The 18,844-nt window shown below is 40.8% G+C and overlaps 1 protein-coding gene across 39 annotated transcripts in view; it reads left to right on the forward strand.

Annotated features, from left to right (window-relative positions):
- The window catches only part of LOC1275761 (CUGBP Elav-like family member 4), a 320,099-nt gene that overhangs the window by 291,450 nt on the left and 9,805 nt on the right, over positions 1 to 18,844 (forward strand). For 25 of the 39 annotated variants that reach the window (XM_061648920.1, XM_061648897.1, XM_061648933.1 and 22 more), the window contains 6 exons: positions 11,253 to 11,493; positions 11,583 to 11,729; positions 11,833 to 11,943; positions 17,033 to 17,110; positions 18,295 to 18,471; positions 18,556 to 18,720. In XM_061648920.1, the coding sequence (XP_061504904.1) occupies positions 11,253 to 11,493; positions 11,583 to 11,729; positions 11,833 to 11,943; positions 17,033 to 17,110; positions 18,295 to 18,471; positions 18,556 to 18,683 (882 nt within the window). In that variant the 3' untranslated portion in view covers positions 18,684 to 18,720. Of the gene's footprint in view, positions 1 to 11,252; positions 11,494 to 11,582; positions 11,730 to 11,832; positions 11,944 to 17,032; positions 17,111 to 18,294; positions 18,472 to 18,555; positions 18,725 to 18,844 lie in introns of all 39 variants that reach the window. The other 14 variants (XM_061648901.1, XM_061648922.1, XM_061648937.1 and 11 more) reach the window with 8 other exon arrangements.

Here is an 18,844-nt window from a genome sequence, read left to right on the forward strand (position 1 = left end):
CCTATTCTCGTGTCCAAGCAACTGGCTGTATATAAAAAAAAACAACAATACACCGACAGACAATCCTTTCAAACCGTTCCATTGTGGTATATGGTTGCAAAATGAAGATAGATCCAGTTTCTCTACCGGCTCGAGCCCACTGGGAGAGAGGCGATTGGGAGTAAGCATTGCCAGGGCAATCCTCTTGACGATGATAGGGCTTGACTATGATCACATCGTTTGCAGACATGCTCGCCGGGCAAAGCAATTCAATCCAATCCTCCTTCGGACGGGAGCGAGGAACTCATCTATGGGCGTTTCATTTCACCGTACATATTGTGTAATAATAGAAAAGCACCCTCAACACCTACACCACTTGGAGCCAGCTGGGCTCCTTCCTTTGCTAAACCTCTAAAGGCCTAGTGGCAACAAAAGCCCGATAGGTTGGTGGGGAATGGAAGTTTTATGGTTTAAAAACAAATCTACATATAAATATCGAGTGCACTCTGTCCCGGTACAGAATCGACAAACGTACTTGTGCAACTTGTGCCGTTCCTTTTTTTTTTGCTTTATGTTGGTGTGAGCTCACTGTATGGTTACCGTGAGCGGAACGGAATACACAGTGTCTGCGTCGAGCTATTACCATGCTTGCAACATTTTATCGTTTGTGTAGGTTCTTTGGATCAGTTGTTTTTTGCATTCTTTTTCCCTCAGTGACTTTGAACGCGACGAAGGGATCACATAAACTTCCAGCATTTCTTTTCATCCTCCTCAAGTACTGTACTCGCACACTCACCCATGCAAAAGGTAGAAAAAAAAATCGATTGCAAACAAATAAACTGTAATTGGCCAAGTGGTCCACAGCAGTTCATGTCGAATGAATGTCGAATGTTGTCTATGTTTTAGTGAAATACAGACAAAACAGACTTGAATAATATTCCATGGGCTAAGAAAAATATCTGACAGAAGTACAGTATGAACACGAATAATAGAAACAATGTATTTTTTTACTATTGCAACAACGTCCTACTTTATGTTTGTAGTGTAAATTTGGAATGCTTTATTTCTAGAATAGATTTATATTATAGAATGATGTTTAAAGAATGACAACAATAAAACCATTACACACGAAACGATAAACCTTCCTTTGATAATTTGTAGTTATAGTGATAAAAATGTTTAAATACAGAATACGCATGGACGTTGACCAACAAAAAACAACATAATTTGAAATTAAAGAACCCATAAGTCCCACCCACAGCGAGTACAACAAAAACACTTTGAGAAAGGAAAGTTTTCCTCGTTTAAGAATTTAAGCCTGTGGAAAATAACTACCGTAAAGACCGGTAACAAGATGGAAAAATGCAGCAAAATCGTTTCCTACTTACAAACTTCTACACACTGAACCGGGGAAGCTGAAGAATAGCAAACTTTCCTTACGTTTCTTTTCCTCAGGGAAAAGGCCGTTTTTTGTGTGCCCAAGGTTACACAAACTTACACATTTTGTGGCCAGCTGCTGTTGCGAGAGGAAACAAAGTTAGCGAAAAATCAATTTCGAAACCAAACGAAACAACGCCCAATCTATTGGTTGATTCCGTGTTGTTTTTTTTTATTTGTATTTTAACTGTGTTTTCTTCTACCCATTGCGTTGCTATGGGCAAAGTCCTACACAGTTATGTTTGTATTTACGTCAAATAATAAGTGATAGTTTCTGGCAAGAGAGGGAAAAAGGAATGGAACTACAAACTTTAGAAAGTGGAACAGTGTTTGTATACAAAGAGAAGTTAAAGAAATGCTTCCACGTTCCTCTGCAAGCATGGAGAGCAACAAGCCAATTTTGTGGGGGAACGCTTTCTTACACTTGCCGTTTAATGTATGCGTATTTATAACTGTTCTCTTCTACTTTGGTACTTTTAGCTATGCAACAAAAATGTTTTCATATTTCTCACTACTGTTAAAAGCAAATAAAGAAAATTTAAAAATGTAATAATAGTGCTAATAACAATCAAACATGTGGTTCCACTTGCCAGATAGCAAATCATAAAGAAAAGAAGATTTGTTAAAATAAATGTTTTAATGTTAAGGCAAAGCATCACCAGCAAGTGCTTCAAAACCAAAAACCTCTTTGATGTACTTGTTTTACGTGAAGCCTCCTCAAATGTGAACTGCTCTGTTAGATTCTTCAAACCTGGATATTTTATCCCATTTCAACCATCAGCTTGTTGACACGGAAAGTTGGCCACGCATCGTAAAACATACATAGTAATTACGGTAACACGCTATTTACATTACACACCGTAATTATTGCCTTTCAAAGTGGAACAAATCGGAGTGCTTTCGTTTGAAACGCAACACAGGTTTGTCGTTTCATTTTTTTTTCTTTTTCAGCATTGCCAAAGCACAAGTATTTCCAGCAACAAACTCAGGAAGCATAAAATCAAACTCACTGAAATAATGTCCCTTCAGACGGTGCGAACTACTTTGTTCAACCTATTTGTTAGACATCGTCAACCTAATTTCACACGAGTGCTACTGAGAAACAAAAGTAGTGCTGATGGTACTTTAAACTCAGACTCATGAACAGAAAAGAAAATAAGGGTAAAATCATGCACCCACCGACACACACAAACACACACACATTCCCTCAGTGGATCCAAATCGTTCCGCACGAATGAGTTGAAAATTTATTTTTCACTCAATTGACTTGCTCCACGAGACATACAGTATAATGAGAGCGTAGAAAAATGGTCGGGAAATAAATTCCCATGCTGCTACTGCTGCTGCTACTGACCGACACGAACAAAGGAACGGTCCGGTAAGGATTCATCTCCATCGAGTGCAAAGAGCGTTGAACGAGTGGACGATGAATTGTTCTCGTTCTTTTTGCGCTGTTAGTTACACTCCTAGGATCGCCTGAAGCGGGGAGGGAAAGCTGAAATGTGTAATAATTTATATATCATGTCAAATGGTCCGACATTTCTTCAGCTCCAGAAATGGCTGAGCACAAGCAGTGAAAGAAATAGGGGGAGGTTTTCTATCAATTTTCATATAAAACTCAATGGACTGTCGCGTATCATTTTGCAAGGACACATCAGCAAACACGGACGGCGGAATAGCTAAAAAGATGGCCAGAAACGTGAAAGCATTCCGCGTTTCTATGCTGACGGACGTGTTTCGCTCGATTACACTTCTTCTTCCTTAGTGTTCCACCTACCCGGCGTGGATACTGAGCCACATTTCTTCACCCATGTCTCGATTGTATGCAGTTTCTCATCACTGAAACGGTAGAAACGCTGTTGGGATGAACGTTCGAGCAGGGTAAAGCAGCGCAAATGCAAGTAAATGTGATGGAAATATTCAAGAGATCATTCTTCGGATGATGCTTTCGATGGAAACATCCTTTTCTGCATTGCTAAGGTTGGAAATGTGCCCTAAGAATTGCGTCTGTTGTTTGCAAAACTCAGACAGCTTTAAATCCTAAAATGGTTAAACATAAAAACCACAAAATAGGAACGACGCCAACGCAGCAAATATATTGTCATTTTTAACTTAAATTACGGACAACAGTGCTACACTCTATCAGCTGATGAACAACAACTTACTACATATATTCCCTTCTTTAATGCGCCATTTGAAAGGCATACAGTTGGGAGATGTGCCATGCCGTCTCACAGTCACAGATAATACTTTTTGCTGACGTTTGCACGTTGGATTATCTATGAGCCGAGAAGTGATCAAAACATTCGTCCACCTCTCTACCTCTTTGCCTTGTGCTAGCTTGCTTACACATGGCATTCGATTTGTGGTTACGATGGATGAGTATTTCGTCTCGTTGTGCTTCAACCAACAGGAGATCTGTTGGTTCAATCAATCGATGAAGGCACTAGTTATTCGATTTTGATTACACCCAAACGGGAGCATACGCGTGTACGTGAGTATCTCGCCGCTAGGGTTACACCTAAATAGAGCGGATGAAATCGTCTCGCTAGAGGATTATTGTTTTTCATTTTTTTGCATTATATTTGTTTCTTGCGTTCCAAAAGCATTTCTTGTTCGGTAGTACGGTAATCGCAAATCGTTTTCCTTTTTTCCTCTACCTCACTCATAAGACTGTGTACTGTGCAAAGACACATAAGTACGCGAAACAAAAGACAGGCAATGTGTGCGATGGAATAACTATATTCCTTTTTTTTTTGAATTCTCATGAATATCCTTCACGTAGATATTACTATGAATACCCCACGTTTTCCTGCCGTCACGGAAAGTAAACGTCAGCTGCAAACCAAACATGGAACAGCATCGAAAACTGTGCTGACTACCACGCGTCACAAGACGTCGACCGCTCACGGCCCCTCGGGAGTGGCATTTCGGGAGGGATATTGAATTAGGTAGTAATTTGATTAAAATTTGAAGTACCGCTTCCGACATCCGGTTTCCGGGCACATCGTCATCGCAGAGCCGATAACGTACCGTATCGGCCGTACGTTCAACACGCTGTCGCTGTCATCTCACCCATCTCACCGGATGCTCATACACATTCTGGTACGTTCGGTAAACCGGTCAACAGAACCCTAGATCGAACATTCGCATGCCTCTGCTGCTAGTGTCAGGCTCTTGCGGGCTACTGGCAAAAGTAGATCGGATGGTTATTTCCCTTGTCGTTGGTCGCTTTTACACGAGCGAGGGAAATTTAATTCCATCAATTGACAGACGGATAGAAATTTTCAAGCTATATGCAATTTTTATTTGCCTCATCTGCATCCTCAAGAAATGAGGGATTTCGGTGTCACGCGGTATGAAATTCCTTATGCTCGCTAATAATAGAGAAAAATCTGCTTGTCAACCAACGACTTTTTGCTTCTTTTTCCCCTCTCTTTTCATTCGCTAACAATGCATTGCAAGTGAATTGTAAAGCATTCCCATCTTGCTTTAATGCACCGTTATACGGTAGAGGGAATCCCTGAACATTTTTAAAGGTAAAACGGCAGCAAAAAGGAAACGTAAAAATGTTTTAAAGCTTGCAGCCCGCTAGCATCATTATGATTAATGTTCATAGCTTATTGATTTTCATGACTTTCCACATTTTACCTACCATCAAAATGCATGCAACCATCATCTATCTTGCTAACAGTGATGAGCTTTTTTACATGATTTTCCTTTTTTCAAACATCATCTGGATAGTAGGAGGCATGAAAAAAAAACAAATTTAAAATCATTTGTTCGTCGAAATGCCCATTTTTTTCGTTTGCTCTAATACCTTGCACCGCCCAAGCTGGCAAAAGTTTTAAAACTTTTATCCGCTCACAAAGTTTCTCCTTTCTTTGATATAAAGGCTAGCCTTGGCTAATGTTCGTAGCTCACTGGCCTCGCTACACGTTAAAAGCGATATTAAATGGTACATGATTTTTAATTTTTCATTTCACCTTATATATCTTGCCAAATATCTTTACCTTCGACGTTGTCTGTTAGGCAGATGGCTGAATGAAATGTTTCCCAACATCGATCTGAACCTTCGCACAGTAATGAGGGTGCGTAAAACGACCAGAAACATGGAGCATCCTTCATCCCAAACGAAGGAGCTAATAGGAAGGCATAAAAAACACACGAACAAAGGTTTCTCATACCAGCCTCATCAACCGTGTCGGGAACGGTGGAAAATATTTGCTTCCACCAAAAAAAATCCGAAGCAACAAAATCATGTTCCCTTGCCATTGGACCTTCCCTACATCGTAAACGACCGTACAAACGATGAGCAAATCAATTTTTCTTTAATAACCTAATTATGTGTACTTTTTAGAAGCTCTTCAATAACATCGTGCTTTGGTGTGTAAAAGCACGAAAGAGAAACACTACAGGCCAAAGAAAACACAGCAAAGAAAAAAAACTGGGGGCACTTTTTTGCCACTCTTCTTCACACGCTATTCTAATGGTGTTGAAATAAGTAAAAAAAAGCAAACGTTCCCCCTAAAAATTGGCTGAGAAATCGGCATCTTATGCACACGGTAGCTGGCCCGAATGCTAACAAAGCGTAGCGTTTTTCGCAAAGGAAACACATCGGCAAAGGAAAAACTGCCGATCCGCATAAACTTACCATTTGTCCGGCCGAGCAAACAGCACAAGAAGCAGAGGAAAGTAACGAATAAAAAAAACACATCCTCAACCGTCCTCAACCTTACGAACCACATGAAAAATTCAAAAGCCCACAGCTGCAAGCGGGATTCCTTCACGGCGTTCCTTCAATTTACTTGGCCATCCGTAACGAGCGGTGGAAAGTTCGAGGGCCCTCTCGGAACGAAAGCAAACCGGGATCCGGTGGAAATGGCCAGCCTGCCAGCAAGTGACGCTGATGAGGTCGTTTAAAATTAAACTTTATTTAATCGCTTTCATTATTATTTGAGAAGCTATTTTGGAACTTTGCCAACGGAAGGCAGTGCGGTGCGATTGGCACGAACGAAGGCAAAAAGAGAAGAAGAAAAAAAACATGGAACACACAAACTCAAATCAAACCAGCGACCACTTTTCCCGGGGCGGCACATCATGCCTTCGGGCTGGTATGTGTTGGCCACTGCATCGTGGCATACGAATGCAAGGATTGTTCTTTTTGTTCCCATTCCGTTCTATTCCTTACAGCAAGGGATTTCTGGTGCTGTTGAGGCGTGAAAGCTTCGAAACGCCCCGCTTTAGAACCGGAACATGCAACATGCGGTTCGTGTTTAGTGATGTTGTACTTTTTTTTTTCTCTCTCCTGTCTTCCATAATGTTTGGCTTGCTTCGTTTTGGAAACGAGCAGTGCACAGCACGTAAAGGCCCCGAGCGAACGAAGAACATTGCTCTGTCCATAGACCCAAGTGGTAGTTGCGTTGTATTATTATTATTAGTACAAGTCGACGCTATCTGGCCGTTATTTTACCCGTAGCTGAAAACCATCCTGCCTGTTGCACATTTATAGCTCGGTACAGTCTCGCAGGAGGAGGTCGAAGTTGCCGTAGCCATGAGCGAGGTCATGACAATTTATGAATATTATCATTATATGCACATTGCATTACATCACAGACACCGTCTCACCGGCTGTTGAGGTTTAAACTATCGTGCAAATGCTCTTGGTAGCCGTTTCTTGCGAGGCAACAGATTAAGCGGGCCATCTAATATATCACACTTTTGGGTTGGGTAGAGAATTTTTGACAACGGTCGAGGTTGTTTCAAAGGGCTTCTGGAACGAACAGGCTGGTGCTTTCTCCTGCATTGATGCGGAAAATAGATGTGGTTTGTTTGGTAAAATATTTCTTCCCCACAAAACAGCAGCTTTTTAAGCGGCTAAAAGTTGAGATGAATGAAAGATTGGAGGTTTTGATTAATTTTAGTGTTTCAGTGTTCATGCGTGAACGAAGATTAGCTTATGGGCGGTTTTGTATGTATAGTTTATTGTGAGTTTATAGTTCATATAAATTTAAAAAAAATATTAAAAATCTATTAAAAAGACATACATCATATGACTAATCTGCGATACTTGCAAAATGTCCTTAACGGCACAATCACTGCACAATTCCCTCGATAGCCAAATAATAATGTCAACAAATTTAGATACATTACATGACGTCTAGCAGCGCTGCATCCATTTCAAAATATAACATTGAATCGAAACCAACAGCTGCAACCATCCCTTGATCATATTTGCACTTTTTCTTACCGTTCCGCCCATAGACACACACATTCCACGGAAATTGCATCCGTTAGTCGGATAAAAGTAGACATTTTATTTGTTTTCTCCGCCCCATCCTTCAGCTCCCGCAGAGAGAAGACACTGCCAAGATGATACTGATGGTACTGGCAACATGCTGCCGTCACGGCAAAAGATGCACCATTCTCACTGCTGTTGTAGACCCGCTGAGCTAGAATGTTGCATCCTTACTAGCTGCAATGTAACAAGCCCACTGGGAGCAGACCCAACCTCGTCGGAAGCTTCTCTAGCTGAAGGATCCACTCCTGTGATCCTTGAAGCGTTGCTAAGCAGCGGTAGCCGAACGGTAGTGGCGCTTACTGGCGCAACGGCGAAGTTAGCGGTACCGTGTGCAGAGTGTTCTGCTTTTGGGAACAACCCTAAATGCACGGCTACAACCAGCAACGCAATGGCTGCAGGGCATCGGGCAAACAAGCTGCAGCTCAAGTAGCTCGTCCTTGGGAAAGAAGTTTCCCTATCTGTTGATTTCTCCCGTCGGCAGCAACAGACTGTGTTCTACAAGACCTCATCTCATTCCCCGTTTTGCTTCCACAGTTTCTAGTGCAGAAGGTGAAATGAATAAAATATTGAATGCTTTTGTGTGTTGAGCCTCGAGTTTTTCACCGACCACAGAAAAGTACCCCACGGAGTGCTAGCGAAGGGGCCCACCGAGCCGTACCGTGAACGGCGCTCACATCACCTGCACTTCGCAACCACTCGAAGGCTGGCCGGCACTAACCCATTCAGTAAATAAAACAAATGAAATAAAATGGTTTCACCGCACTCAGGTGTACGAAGGCGTGGCGTTTGTACGCTTGGGGTAGCAACAGCAGCAGCAGGGAGTGTTATTGATGGAATGAAGTTTCAAGTGGATGTGCCGAGTGGCCCGAGTGCGCACATTACACAGAGGATAACGAATCAACTCAATTCAATTAGGGCCAAAGCTCTTCAATAAAATGTATCGTCTTCAGCACGCCTGTCCTTTGCCACAGTTCACCCTTCTCCGAACGAAGGTGGCCGTATTTCGTGGTACTGGGTTGAGCTCGTGCCGAATCGATTTGCCAGCAGTGCCACCCTAGTCCGTAATGGACGGTTTATTTATTGTTTGAAGAGATTTTTATCGACGTTCCCGAACGTCCTGTCTGTAGGTTGCTCCATTATCCTCTATTTTTTGTCATATTTTCGTAGCAGAAACGAAAACAGTCACACTTAAATTTTCAGCAAAGCAACCTACTTGGGTTGATACTGTGTACATGGTCTATAAGTTTAAAAATAATTGCATTGTACAATAAACTATTTTATTTTTTACAGATTATTAAAGAATGTACAAAACAATTTGCAAACAAACGACGCAACCGGCCCGGACGAAACAACTCCTTCGCCTGACAGAAGATTCCATAAATCATTCCATAATTGTTTGAACCTCGCCGCCGGGAGAAGCTTTTCAATTTGTCATCAATTAACCTCTAGCGATCCCAATGCTTCCCAGAGTCAATGTATGGCAAGGTGAGCACCCTTGGCGTCAATTGAATCAAAGCCCACCGGGAGCTGTCCTGTGACCTGCCAGCGTTAATCAATAATATTCCGGCTTTCCGTTCCGTGACGTGATTGTAATGGTGGAGTGCTTTATTCTTTGATGGATGTATTACTCAAGGCGCTTATAGGTAGCTTCAAATCATAGTCCCTGAACCAGAAATCACCATCATTAATAATGCCCTTTTGTGACGAAGCGCTGACAATCCAGCCTAAAAGGTGATGATGAGAGCTACCTCATGGGCCTACCGTTTTTTGTATGTGATTTTCTTTCCATTCTGGGAGGAAGCAATTTTATCGTCAATTTTTTCGTCTGTCTGTATTTATGAACTTGTCTTTGCTGGAGCCTTTTCGATTTTTTCGTACAATATCGTACGGATCATTTCCGTTTCAATAGAACGATGAACCAGCCCAACGATGACGTAGAACATTCAGAAGCATAGAGCAGGAAACCTGAACTAAAGAAAACCTTAATCGTGCAACCAAACTCCCAGACCCAACATTGCTAAGGAATGGAAGGGAAGGGAAAATAGAGGAACATAACAACAGGTTTCCGCACTGGGAATCATGCAAGCGCAACAGTTGAGATAGCGATTCCTTTTCTCCTCACTTATGAGACATCACCATGAAATGGAAATTCATCAAATGTCAGGAAGTTGGCCGGAAATGACGATCACAGTTTAGTGGCTTGGAAGTATGAAGATGTGGGTTTTTTTTCTCGCTTTTGAAAACTCCATAACGATAGTTTTCCCTTTTTTGCTGCCTCAAAAAGGGGTACAATTTAGACTGGTGACGTGACGTGACTAAGTACGACCCCGGGGCAAATTCTCAACACGAACCACTCAGCCTACGATACTGGCAGTTGTTTTTTTTACCGTCTGCACACGTTTTCCTTTCACTTTGCTACCACATAATGGGGATGTGATATGGTGGACGGTATTGGCGTGTCGTACGCTTGTACGGTAACTCTCATACTCTTTTGTTGTAGTGTCTTGTATCAAGAACGTACCTTCGAGCAACAGGTGTTTTTGAGCAGTCAATATTGTGGACGTTCGAAGGAATGTACGTTTTGATTTAAAATTCAAGGGTTGAAGGAGCAAACGTCAGTAAGAAAACACAGGCTCGACTGAGCATTACGTAACAGGATTTTAACAATAAAAGTTGAGAACTATCTCACTTTCACAACTTTATCGCTAATTTCATATTTTAGAAAGAGTTTCTTTAGAAATTGTTCTATTTGATCAAGCAACTTTAATTCAAAAATAGCTTTCAATGCCTCTCAAGAGTGTTGCTTTGCGCTGTATCTCATATCAATGTGTATATTATCGTTGTAAGTGTGTGTTTGTGTGTTTATGTATTATCATTGTAATCGTTGTATGTGTTTGTGTCATGTTTGAGCGAACATTGTCTGTACACTATGGCAGTTGTATTTAAGTGTTTGGATACCTCACAACCGTATCTCTCCAGACTGTTTGCGTCAGTAAACGTAGAATATATTGTTTGCACCAAGCTATGTAATTAATCATACCAAAATGACCGCATATGCCCGGCCGCTAGCCCAGTTAGCTCAAGGTGTGTCGTTTGCGAAAACTAATGTTCATACATACTATTCCTTAACCTGAAACGTGCAGCGTCTAACGTCGAGTACGAAAACAGATGCTTACCCGTTATGTAGTTCATTTTTCTGCGGGTCGCTACAAACCGTTGTAGTTGCTGTTGATGTATTTATCTTAAGCTGCCATCAAAAGCTGATAGTGTCCGCTTAATGTTATAACGTTTACTGAGCTGTTACGAAAAGAAAAGAACCACACAATGCTCACCATTCCAAATAATTGGTCATGAATTATCCGTTTCGCAGTTGTTGTTTAGCTTCACTTAATAGGCTGATGATTTACGTCCGCTTAGAGAGAGTCCAAGAATGTAATAAAGAGAGAGAGGGAAGGAATTGAGAGTGCCTTTGCTGAAATAGGTTGAGTTACGTTAATAATTGTGTCTCTTTTCTACCTTTGCTCGGATTCGGCAGGGTGCATCCTCTAGCTTAGTGGTAAAGTTTGCTGACACCGAGAAAGAGAGGCAACTCCGTCGTATGCAGCAAATGGCTGGCCATATGAACCTGCTGAGTCCGTTTGTGTTCAACCAGTTCGGACCGTACGGCGCCTACGCCCAGCAGCAGCAGGCGGCCCTGATGGCGGCTGCAACCGCACAAGGAACGTATATCAATCCCATGGCTGCACTAGCAACACAAATACCTCACGCGTTGAACGGTAAGTGTGACCGGTGCCCAGGGAAAGCTTTGCCGCTCATACCGAATGGACCAAAATGTAAACAACCGGGATATCAATATACCTTACAGGTTCCGGACAGCCAGTAAACGGTGCCATCCCCTCTCTACCATCGCCCACGATGCCTACCTTCAACATGGCAGCACAAACGCCCAACGGTCAACCGGCCGGCTCGGAGGCGGTTTACACCAACGGAATACCCCAGACCTACCCAGGACGTAAGTAGTTTCCAACATTGAACGTTCCACCCAAAAAAAAAACACACACACATTCTTCTTCCCAAAATCCTCCACATTTTCGCAATTTTGTTAATTGACACAGCTCTTTATGCAGATGCTCTTCACCTGTCGATACCCGCTCAAGGACTTCCGAACGGAGATGCTGCCCTACCGCATGCCGCCTACCCTGGCATCCAGCCGTATCCCGGTGTCGGTAAGTTCTACCAAATCGTTTTTATTCACCCGTATTTGTAGTGGTATAAGCCACCAGCCTTATCCCGTACACCCTATCTCTCTCGCTGTCTCTGTATCTCTCTCTCTTACTCTTTTGCTACCCTTTGTTCCATAATGTCTACACATTAGTATCAATTTTAGCGTTTAAAAACCTACTTCATCCCTCATAGGTCATTCGCTCTAAAACAATCCATTATTGACCGATTGACCCATGTCCGATGTTATGCTGTACACTCGTGTTGTTGTGCTGTGATTTTTTGATCGTTACTTGGTTGATTTGAACTTTTCTTTGTTTTATACGTGGAACAACTCAACGTGATCAGTGGAACAACACTTTTTTGTATTTTTGTGTTTATTTATGTTTATTTATGCTCTGTCATTTTCAAGCTTCCATTTTCCTACTGCTAAACTGTTCAATATAATGATTTACATTTCTTTATTTTCCCACCATCCTAGTTTTTTTTTATTTTCACTGCTGTTACTGTTACTAATAGTCGTTTTGTTTCTGTTTGTATTTTTATGTTTTTATGTTTGTGTTTTCTATATAATCGCTGCGTGATTTTTTGCCCTCGCCCGTGATCGTTTCATTGTTAATGTGTCAATGTGTTTCTCTGATTATTTAGATACTTTCGTAAATGCATTATTCTTAGTCCTAATACTATCATTACCATCTATCCTACTGGCACTGTTTTAAATCCCCTAATTTTTATTTATGCATATAAACTTTCTCATTGTGTTTTTGGTTTCTACACTCTCATATATTTGTACAACAACGGTTGAGGTAATACGCGTTAAATGAAAACATCGGTTCTAATATAAAATACCTTGATGTACTGACAATGATATTGAGTGTGCAAAACACTTTTTGGCGGACTTCATTTTAAAATTTTAACAACATTTTTCTTGTTTTCCGTCAACTTGTTTTCTGTAATTTTACTTAATTATTTCATCAAAAGAATTTACAATATTCACAACTTCATACATTTTATGTTGCTTTCGAGCAGCTATGGTAACGTTTTCTCTTCCTCCCAGCATAGTTCAGCTTCAGTCAAGTTTACATTTTCATTCCATGACACTTGAAAATGGAATAAAAATATTCATCTCCGTGCTGCACATCAAAAGCTGGTATGCCGGCAAAGTTGGAATGAAATTACTCATCCATTGCAAAGGCATGATTACATCATTGCAAAAATATACACACACTTGTTTTGGCCGATGTGTATTTATTTTATTTCTGCTTTCAAGTCCGTAAACCAATAAAGCCCAAGTCTACGGAGGCATAATTGAGAGTTAAAAATAGTAGTATCAACCAGCACCCCGACCTGAATATTCAACTGTTCTTTTTGCATTTTCCACTCATTCACAAAGCAATTGAATTGCAGCAAACCAAACGATCGGGAAAGCAAGCTGAAGTTAAAACTAACTTGTATGGGAAAAAAATACCCCGTATACACAAACATACCTTCGCTGGCCACTGGTGCCAAAGAGAGCAAACCCAGGCACTGTGGGAGTCGGTGAGTCATGTTTCATTGAAATTATAAACTTTCTCACCCGAAAACAAATAACAAACTTTAATTGCATTTCACTTCCATACACCAGTACCGCCACTGGTGCACGGCTAGTGTGCTGGAATTAACAGCTGCATTCTACCCTTTTCTGCTCTCTGCTACTGTGGCTGCGACCATCATCCCCCAGAGCTCCTGTTGCTATTGAGCACGAAAGATGGTTTTTATTCATCTCACCTTTTTTTAATGTATCGTTTCTGTTTGGTTTGATGTCAGTAAGCAGGGACGGAGTTGAACTTTTCCTGCTCCTGTTTACCAGTCCTCTTTAAGGCAGAATTTCACAGATCCATGCTTCTATACCATACTTCTTGCACAACGTGACAGACAAACGGGACAGTCGTTTTGTTTTGCTGTTGTCCTATCTTGTTTTGTTTGACTTTGCTTAAGCTGCCCTCGATTTTCTCGGCGTGAAACCACCTTTTCTCACGACAGCATCTCAAAGATCAGATGCTACAACTTTGCGACGGTAAATAACAACTAAGTTGCAAATTACTACACTTTTTCTCTGCCTGCTGATTCTATTCCTACAGCTCTCCTCTCAATAAAGCGGATGTTTTTCACAAACCATCTCTTCATGCGTTATACTGTTTTGGGTTTTTCATGCAACAGTTTGTAGCAGCAGCACACAACAAAACAACCCTCACTTGGCTATAAACACATTCCGAGCGATAACTTTTGCTTCGGCAACGCTTCTGTCGGGAATGTCCCTGGACGATGCGACCAGTTCCATTCATTACAAAGTTTCACTACCACTGCATGCAAATTGTCAGTGACATTTAAATGGTACAAAAATTTGAAACTCTGCTCCGCTCTACGGTAGCTGCCTTGTAATTAGTTTTCCACTTCAAAACGGTCGTCGTCACTGTGAGCAACTATATATCTACAGCGTAATCTCAGCACCTCTACGTTTGTTGAATGAAAACTGTCGGAGAACATTTTCGTGAATCTCAATGAGGCGGAAGTAAATTAAATCCGAGTTTTGCCTCCGTTTCTCCTCCCAAGCTGTCGCACGCTTTCATCCACAAACGACCAGGCGTCTCCATCAGCGACTTTATGCGCCATACGGTTTGCCAGTGGTTACCAAAAAGTGGAAGATGCGTACCCATAAAGATCTGCCAGTACCGGATATTGATGGAGAAATTGCTAATATAATTAAATATTCACCGTCCCAGACGCTTCCGTTCGGCCGTCGGTGTTGAACCGCTGTTTCTTGCAATCGTGTACCATAAAGAATGAAATTCAGAGCAGGGCTTGCGAGTATGTTTGCCTTCGTTTGACTTTTTGGTGTCTGTGAAAGGCAGCAGTTAAACATCGGTGGGACTTGGGTAATATTGGAAAAATCATATAGGCGTGTACAAATTTATAGGTATTTCAAAAAAATTCAAAAAAATTTAATAAAATTTCCTCACTTAATGCGCGTATGTGTCTCAGCTATTTTAATATCTTTCTTATTATTTGGTGCAAAAACCTAAGTCGTTTTAAGCCTGATTTAGACACTAATGGGTTTGGTCATCGGTGACAGTTTGGTGTACCGAATGCATAATAATCGCCTCAGCGTATGTCTACAGCTTGATAATTATGTATCCAAACATAATTTTTAACTAAAAATTACAGACGTATCCAAAATTATTTTTATAACAAAATGAGAACGAAGCAAAAACAAAAACATCTGAATGATAAACGAAAATCCCTCCGCGTTCTTTTTGCTGAAAAACAATCAACAGAAAGTTCATCTTTTGCTCAGACGCAAAAATGTTGTGTGCCATTTTCTGGTAAGATTTATGCACCGATCTCGTTTTATTATTACTGCCACTAACTTTGGTCCTTTTTTTCTGTGCTATCCAAAAAGGCCGATCCGGATGTTGGCATGAACAAAGAAAACTACCCTTAACGGATTATGAACAGCGAATAGGCCATTGGGCCATAGGTTTAAGTGGATTCCTTTAGAGGCTGGGAATCCGGAAGGAACTGCACTACTACACTCCCGCTGCTCAATGGACCAATTTTTGCTGTGCTGTTCATACGACGTAACCTACATGGATTCGATTCCGTTATGCTTCCTTTTTTCAGCAATGAATTTTCTTGTTTTTATTCCCCCGCTACGCTTACCATTTTGCTTGAATATTTCGGCCACAAAGCGTAACATATCGATAGGGTACGCCGGGCAGCTCCAGCGCCAGGCTTGGTGTGGAAAATTATGAGCTTGTTGTTTTTTTCGTCCTCTTTTCTTTCCACTTCTTTGTCAAATGTTATCGCACAGTAACGATACCCGATTCCCTGCTCACATGCGAGGGTTTTTTTCCGCAACAAGCATTTTTTGTACTATCTCTTGTAAAAGAAAGATATGGGTGTTCTCGTTATGGTAGGAATATTGCTGAAATGAAATGAACAAAAAATAATACGCGCAAAGAGGCTTTTCCAACAGCGTTCTTTTGTTTCCTTATGGTTCGTGTTGGAATGTTTGCTTCCCTCTAATGTTTTCCAACCAAGCACGAACGCTGATTCAGACGATTCGACAGTCCACGGAATTTTCCATTTCATTAAACAATACTTTTAGGCAATTGGTTTTTAGCAGCTTGAATTATGTGACAGTTTCCACCCTGAGCAATAATCACCAGACGGTGCCAAACCTGGTCTACCGGTTGGGTTGATAATCGGCATCACAACGCGTTTATTCCTCCTTCCGCGCTATCTACAATAAGTTACATTTGATAGCGTATACGTCGTTTGCGGGTTTAGTCACTTCCAGTGTTGTTGTCTCTTTTAAGGTGGTGTATGTGTATGTGTTTGTGTGAAGGTTTTATATTTCAAAATCTATTACGAAGGCAATTGTGCTCAGAAGAAATATTTTTTAACATTTTTCGTTATGGGGCTGATTGTGCCCAATGTGCTGGTTTGTGGAGAAAGCAAAATGAACGATATTTTTTGTGTATTTTATGCGATTACTTTTTGCATATCATACGAGCTAAACAAGATTATAAACTATGCAACAAACGCACGTATCATGAATAATGCTACAGTTTTATAATATATTACTCACAAGTGTAGTTTTCGGTTTTTTGTCATTATATCTTTCTTCCTTGTACTTTCTGATTCGACACGATTTTTTATTTATAACACTACAAATTCTTAAAACGTTTTGTTTTTATTGGTTATTTTCCACGTATTTAATGAATATTCCTGGGAACGTTACACCTAGTCCTCCATAATGACCTTTTATCCATCAAGTCCAACCATTAGTTAGAATTATGTCGAAAACATGTAAACAGTAGTGTCAAGGGTACGTGACTAATGCAGTTACTAGTGCAACGCAACGCTAGTTTAGGATTGGCATATTCATGCACGTTATCCGTCCGAACCATTGCAAAGCTTGCCGGAATAGCCACATCATAGTCCACTCAATTCCTTTCACAATCCACCCGTTTCCTTTTTCCGATCGATATTTCTACTGTGTGTTGTTGATGTATATTTGTTTTTTTGATTGTAAATTTGTAAATTTAACAGCCTACCCAGCCGTTTATGGACAATTTCCGCAAGCTATACCGCAACCGATTGCTGCCGTTGCACCAGCACAACGCGAAGGTAAGCATCGCCTTCCCTCACCTCAAAAGCTAGCGAGAACCGTTTGCAGCGAACCCCATCCAACGAAACAAAAACAAACCCTCTAGAACCAATTACACTTTCCGCGATCACCACAACCACTACCAAAACGGCCTACAGTTTACGTTACAATTTCGCACGAAAGCAGTCAGATGGTGAATCTTTACTAGTTTTAGCGTAAATTCCGTTCCTTGAAGCAAACAGCCTAAATCATAGCTTTTGCATATCTGTCCAATTTGCTGAATGATTGGGCATCTTAGGTCTTCTTGGTTGTGGTTCGTTATCTGGCAGCTTTATCGTGCAGTGAATTGGTTTCCACAGTACAAACTGGCACAAAAGGCACATTGTTTCGTCGCTTTTTATTTATCGCCATCGGAAAACATTAGTCGTTTAATTGACGACAGAAAACATTCTAACTGTCCCACTGTTCATCTGAATGCTCTTCGGTGTTTCTCTGTGTTATGTATGTTGTGTAAAAATGTATGTGTGTAAATGTCCATTTGTATGTTTATTCCATTCCTGGCCTGTTTTCTCACCCATCACGAAGAATTCGATTTATTTCCCTTACCGACGTGTTTTGTTTGATCGGTGGCAGCTAAGGTACAGATTCCTATTTCATTCATCGTATATTATACGTGAAAAATATTTTAAAATGATATTCTGAGTAAAACCACAGAATACACAAAGAAAAAGGGAGCTGTACTAGATCTATAGCGTCGTTTCATATTGTTGTTAGCCATTGCTTGCCGAAAACATTCGTTTAAGTTTTAGTAAATATGTCCATCAAAAATCGACTTCCCACACGTGTTTCTCTTTTCTTTTTGATCTATACGGTTTCCTGTGCACCATTCAGTGTTTTGGTTTCTTGTACGTATTGCCTTTCCTATAGTGTATTGGTGTGTAGCACGGCGTTTCATGCTTGCGTAAAAAACAAAAAATGAAATATAAAACAATTTAGAATCCCTGAGACGATCCCATTGAAACTAAAAACACCTTTAAAAGCGTTAAGAACTTTCCCTTTCTTACATAATAAAAAAAACTGACCCATTTGCAATGAACTACCATTTACCCTACATATCAGCTAACGAAGTCTTACCATGTTGAACATCTATATGAAGCAATCTTAACTTTACGTTGGTGATGGATTGTTTTAATTTTCTGTAAAGACATGTTAATGTTCCCAGGGTGCTCCATATCGGGCCCGGAAGGTTGCAACCTGTTCATCTACCATCTGCCACAGGAATTCGGTGACGGAGAGCTGATGCAGATGTTTATGCCCTTCGGAACTGTGATAAGTTCTAAAGTCTTCATTGATCGAGCTACAAATCAGAGTAAATGTTTCGGTAAGTTTATTCATGGAATATGATAATTATTCACACCTCACTAATGCATCTTACGCCTTTGTTCTTTGTTCCAACCATGTGCAGGTTTTGTATCGTTTGACAATCCAGCCAGCGCACAAGCTGCGATTCAAGCCATGAACGGTTTTCAGATTGGTATGAAAAGACTGAAAGTTCAGCTGAAAAGACCAAAGGATGCGAATAGACCCTATTAACAATCAGAGATTAAAAGCGCTTTAAAAAGTGCTTCTGGTGAGTGTTATATTCACAAATTGTTTACATTTTCTCGTTGAAAATGTCTCTAGTGTGTATCAGATTACCAATCGATTGTTCTTTTTTTGCTCTTCTTCTTTTCGTTTATTTGCTCCCAATTTTC

The sequence above is a fragment of the Anopheles gambiae genome, chromosome 2 (assembly GCF_943734735.2).
Source record: "Anopheles gambiae chromosome 2, idAnoGambNW_F1_1, whole genome shotgun sequence".
Classification (NCBI taxonomy): Eukaryota; Metazoa; Arthropoda; class Insecta; order Diptera; family Culicidae; genus Anopheles; species Anopheles gambiae.